This window comes from Asparagus officinalis, chromosome 3 (assembly GCF_001876935.1).
Source record: "Asparagus officinalis chromosome 3, Aspof.V1, whole genome shotgun sequence".
Classification (NCBI taxonomy): Eukaryota; Viridiplantae; Streptophyta; class Magnoliopsida; order Asparagales; family Asparagaceae; genus Asparagus; species Asparagus officinalis.
Window position 1 is genome coordinate 101323693 of NC_033796.1, and position 6018 is coordinate 101329710.

General features: G+C 37.3%; 1 protein-coding gene across 1 annotated transcript; it reads right to left on the reverse strand.

Annotated features, from left to right (window-relative positions):
* LOC109835498 lies at positions 4318-4831 on the reverse strand. Its single transcript, XM_020403473.1, has 2 exons — positions 4703-4831; positions 4318-4632 (listed from the first exon to the last, which is right to left on the reverse strand). Exons 1-2 carry the CDS (start codon positions 4829-4831, stop codon positions 4318-4320), a joined length of 444 nt encoding a protein of 147 aa, XP_020259062.1.

The window sequence follows — 6018 nt, forward strand, 5'->3', positions numbered from 1 at the left end:
AAACCCTAGATTTTTAACTTCGTATTCATAACAAGTTAACTTCCTTACTCATTCTATTTTGATTCGATTTACTAAGATTTACTATGAAATTTGAAAGGAGATTATACCTTGGGATCCTTATTTGGTTGTTACGATCTGCTTTTCTCCCTTCACAAGCTTTCTATTGATGCAAAGAGTTTTGTTAAGGATGAGAAGGTGTTTTCCATTATTTTTTTCCTTGTTTTTTTCCTTTCTGTGGGTTTTCTTTGATTTCTTTGTTTTATTCCTCCGTTAAGGAGGTGCCGACCAATTCGTCGAATGGATTTTAGCCACTAAACGCTAATGTGGCAGATAATCAAGAGTTAGGGGTGAAATCCCCAAAAAACCCTTAATTAGATTATTAATCTGTAATTAAAAAAATTCTTCATTAATCAAGTTTTAAGGCACTAATTACTTAGGCTACTACACTCTTCCCTCCTAATAAAAAATTTCGTCCTTGAAACTTAACATACCTATATCTCGAAAGAGCTCTTGATATCTCTTTCGCATAGAATCTTCAGTCTCCTAAGTAGCTTCTCTTTCAGAGTGAGTTTTCCACTGAACTTTTACATATTTGATTATTCGGTGTGTAAGTACTTGTTCTTTATAATCCACAATACGTTCTGATCTTTCCTCATAGGTCAAATCTGGCTTGAGCTCCACTGGAGACAACTCAACGATCTCATTTGGATCTCGCCTCATAGGTCAAATCTGGCTTGAGCTCCACTGGAGACAACTCAACGATCTCATTTGGATCTCGGATGAACTTCCGAAGCATCGATATGTGAACGATCTCATTTGGATCTCGGATGAACTTCCGAAGCATCGATATGTGAAATACATCGTGTACTCTAGACATGGATGGTAGTAATGCTAATCTGTACGTCATTGTACCAATGCATTCCAGAATTTTAAAAGGATCGATAAATCTCGGGCTTAACTTCCCTTGAATTTCGAATCTTTTCACTCCTCGGGTAGGCAAAACCTTCAAGAAAACATGATCGCCCACCTGGAATTCCAATTCTCTTCTTCTTTGGTCAGCATAACTCTTTTGACGACTTTGTGCTGTGCGAAGACTTTATCGAACTAATTTGATTTTATCAATTGCTTGTTGTACCAATTCTAGTCCAAGAAGTTTCCTTTCTCCAACATCATCCCAATAAATAGGAGACCTGCACTTCCTTCCATAAAGAAGTTCATATGGTGTCATCTGAATGCTAACTTGGTAGCTGTTATTGTATGCAAACTCGGCCAAAGGCAGATAATCTTCCCACGACCCTTTCAGTTACAGTACACAACATCTTAACATATCTTCCAGTGTTTGAATTGTCCGTTCTGATTGGCCATCTGTCTGTGGATGATAAGCGGAGCTGAAGTTTAGTTTAGTCTGCAGAGCTTTATTCACATTTTTCCAGTATTCTGATGTGAACCAAGTATCTCGGTCAGAAACGATTGATATTGGTACACCATGTAATCTCACTATCTCATTAATGTATATTTTAGTCAGTTTATCTAATGAGAATTTCATATTGATAGGTAAAAAGTGTGCTGACTTTGTTAACCGGTCCACAATTTCCCATATTGCATCATTATTTCTCAAAGATTTCGAAATGCCAGTGACAAAATCCATGGTGATCTTTTCTCATTTCCACATTGGTATGTCCAAGTTATGGACTAATCCAGCTGGTCTTTGATGCTCAGCCTTTACTTGTTGGCAAGTGAAACATTCTGCAACATAGGTGGTAATTTTCTTCTTCATATTATTCCATCAATATATTTGTTTCAAGTCTTTATACATTTTTGTTGATCCAGGATTGCATAGTATACAAAAAGTGGTGTGTTTCCTTTAGAATCTTTTTCTTTATCTCTGGTATGTTAGGCACACAAACTCTAGTTCCAAACTTAAATGATCCATCTTTTATGTATCTTAAATTCTCTTCGAGTGCCTTCTTCCACATCTTTCTTTATCTTTAACAATTGAGGATCATTCGGCTGGTTTGCTTTAACTTCATCTAGCAAAGAAGGTTGTATTATCATATTTGCTAATTTAACTCTAATTTGGCGGACTCTAATTTCAATTCCAGTACGATCTAAGTCTTCTAATATTTTTCTTTAAGAAGTAATTAGGCAAGCTAAATTGCATGAATTCTTGCAGCTCAAGGCATCAGCAACAACATTTGTCTTGCCAGTGTGATAATTGATAGTCATATCATAATCTTTCATAAGCTCCAACCATCTTCTTTGTCGTAGATTCAACTCCTTCTGGGTAAATATATATTTCAAACTCTTGTGGTCAGTATATATTTCACAATGTACTCCATATAAATAATATCTCTAAATTTTAAGAGCAGACACTACTCCCGCTAACTCAAGATCATGAGTGGGATAGTTTTGTTCATAAGGCTTTAATTGCCTTGAAGTATATGCTATGACTTTTCCATTTTGCATAAGTACACATCCCAATCCTCTTCTAGAGGCATCACTATAGATAGCAAAGCATGTGTCCCCATTGGGTAATGCAAGTATTGGAGCAGACATTAATCGACTTTTTAACTCTTGAAAGTTTTTCTCACATTCTTCTGACCAAATAAATTTAACTCCTTTCTGAATAAGACAAGTTAGAGGTGAAACAATACATGAGAACCCTTCCACAAATTTTCTATAGTAGCCAACCATACCAAGAAAGCTACGGATCTCCGACACAGTAGTCAGGTCTGTCCCATTTAACAATAGATTTTACTTTTTCAGGGTCCACAGAAATCCCTTCCTTAGAGATGACATGCCAAAGAAATGCTACTTCCTCCAACCAAAATTCACATTTCTTAAGTTTCGCATACAGTTGTTCTCTCTTTAATGTGTGCAATACCTGTCTCAATTGTTCTTCATGTTCTTCCTTACTCTTTGAGTATATCAGAATATCGTCAATAAATATCATAACAAACCGATCCAAGAAAGGTTTAAATATCATGTTCATAAGATCCATAAATGCTGCAGGTGCATTTGTGAGCCCGGATGATAAAACTAAAAATTCATAATGACCATAGTGGGTTCGAAATGCAGTTTTTGGCACATCTTCTGACTTGATTTTTAATTGATAGTAACCAGATTTGAGATCAATTTTGGAAAATACTTGAGCTCCTTGCAGTTGATCAAATAGATCATCAATTCTTGGTAATGGATACTTGTTCCGAATGGTTACCTTATTCAATTCACGGAAGTCAATACACAATCTCATACTTCCATCTTTTTTCTTTACAAAAAACACTGGTGCACCCCATGGTAACACACTCGGCCGAATGAAGCCTTTATCTAAAAGTTTTTGCAGTTGTACCTTGAGTTCTCTCAATTCAGCAGGTGCTATTCGATAAGGAGCCTTAGAAATAGGACTCGTACCAGGTACTAGGCCAATTGAAAATTCAATCTCACTATCTGGGGGCAATCCTGGAAGTTCATCTGGGGATATCTCTAGAAATTCTCGGACAATTGGTATTTCTTTCCAGCTTGGTTTTCCATCATCAACCATCTCAACTGAAGCCAAATAACCCATACATCCACTCCTCAGTGCTCAATGTGCTTTAAGGGCTGAGATGATTTTTAAGGGTTCTTGAGACTTACCACCCTCAAAATAAAATTCGGGTTGGTCAGGAAATCTAAATACTATTTTCTTTTCTCGACATAAATAGAAGCATGATTTAAGGATAACCAATCCATCCCCAATATGATATCGAAATCATGCATTTCTAGCATCATTAGTTCTATGGGGAGTTCCTTGTCAAGAATATAAATTTTACCCCTACAACCTTGATTTGATATTAATATGCTACCCCCAGGTGTACTAACAAGCAATTCTTGTTGTAGGGTATCACATGGTAATTTGTTTCTCTTAACAAACTGTGCAGCAATTTAGGAATGCGATGCACCAGAATCAAACAGTACTCAAGCATGAACCGACACAAAAATTATCGTACCTGTCACCACATCTTTCTTTGCTTTTGTTTCCTTCTCAGTCAGAGAATAAACTCGTGCCTTAGCTTGAGGATGCTTGTTCCCACCACTGGACTGGCCAGGCTGGAAGGTATTCCGAGATGATTGTTGTAAGGGACAATTTGTTATTTTGTGATCTTTCTGACAACATCTCAAGCAAGCTCCAGTATTTCTCCAACAGTTTTTCGCTTCATGCCCAGGTTTATGACAAACATCACATCTCAAAGTTTTTTGGTTAGGAAATTGATCCTCTCTGCGTCCAAAATTCTGCTTTTTGTTTCTCTAATTTTTATTTCTTCCACCGTAATTATCTTTTCAGAACCGCTTCTTTGGGTAGGAGCTGCTCGTCTCATTCTTTGGTTTTGTATCAATTTCATTTTTCTTAATTAACAAGGCCTTCTGTAATACTTCTCCATATGTAGGAAGTTCAAATGCACTGACCACCTTCCGGATATCCGGTCGAAGCCCTTCTTTAAAGCGACGAGCTCTATCCTCCTCTTTACCCAACAAGTGAGTAGCAAATTTTGATAAATAAGTAAACTCTTCTTCATATTCAGCTACTGTCTTGTCACATTGCTCCAATTTTCGAAACTCTTGTTCTTTTTGTTTGCGAACAGTTGAAGGAAAATACTTTTCATAAAAAAATCTTTTTAAACTCCTCCCATGATATCTTGTATGCATTCTCACCGAAGGTCCTGACCTGTATTTGCCACCACCCGTAAGCACATTCTTTTAACATGTATACTGCATAATCAACCTTCTCCTCTTCAGGGCATCTCATGTATGTGAAAACCTTTTCTATTTCTGTGATCCAATACTCAGCAATCATAGGATCAGTTTTTCACTCAAAACTGGGTGGAGATAGTTTCTTGAATTCTCTCATGCCACTTCTTAATTTTGAGTGCTCCTCGTTTTGACCATTCGTCCGATTGCGATCAATTTGATCTTGTTGTCTGGTGACTACAGATGTCACCGCTTGCAGCAGATCCATCAATGCATTATTGTTTATTGAGTTTCCGGAGGTGGATGCACGAGTAATTCTAGATCTCATAATTTCACCTATTGTCTGATTTAGATCCTTATCTCCGTTAGGAAGGGTTTGCTCATTACCTGAAGTCATATCTTCCTATAAATAATAAAATATTTCAGTCAACTATTATACAAGAAAAAAAATTCTAAGTCAGTCACATATATACAATTTAAGTAATTAGGAACTCAATCATTGCTCAACATAATATCATCAATCAATATTTACAAACCAAAAGTATATTATTAACATTTAACTTTTTAGTTCATACATATATCTGAGTATATGGGTTTATATATACATATTTTCTACCAAAATGTCCTACATAAACCAAAAGAGTGACTATGAAAACCCATATACTGATATTACAAAATTGCCCTAACAGTTATGCTCTATTTCCCTGAAGAAGAGCTGCTGGAACTAGACTTCTCCTCAGTTGGTTCAGTCTCCTCTGAGTCTTGGTTATCAACAGAATTGGACATTGGATCTGGATCTATGCCGCTAGTCCCCCATCCTTCAAGGTCAAGATCTGGACCAATGCCTAGGCTACTCGACTCACCCACAGAGGGGGCAAGTCTCTGGTCATCACTAGGAATCTGGGCTACAATGGACTCCATGTCAGAGGGGTCGGATGAAATCAAAATGATTTCTGAAGGTGATGACTCAACTGGAACCACTTCTACCACGAGATCCTCATCCTCTGTATAATCAAGCTCAGACTCTGATGAATTTATCATAACAACTTCTACGGGCTCGACCCCCGTTGAGTCTGGGGTCATATGATTAGACATTATTAGGTTTGGATCAGTTTCATCAGAAGTGTATCCCCAGTCTCTTAAGCTGGGTTCCCAAGAGCTATCTACAGAAATCATAGGGTTGGACAGGGTAGACGACGAACTGGAAGATGAATTGGTTCCCGCCATCCTACAAAAGGGGAACCATCCATCAGCTTACTGAAGAAAAAGGACAAAGTAAAATAAACATCTAAG

What these genes read in the sequence shown, in the direction of transcription:
- LOC109835498 (XM_020403473.1), bottom strand. Translation starts at nt 4,831, where the DNA reads ATGATTGCTGAGTATTGGATCACAGAAATAGAAAAGGTTTTCACATAC. An exon ending in ACGGGTGGTGGCAAATACAG is followed by an intron (nt 4,633 to 4,702) that starts GTCAGGACCTTC and finishes TTTTATGAAAAG; the next exon opens with TATTTTCCTTCAACTGTTCG.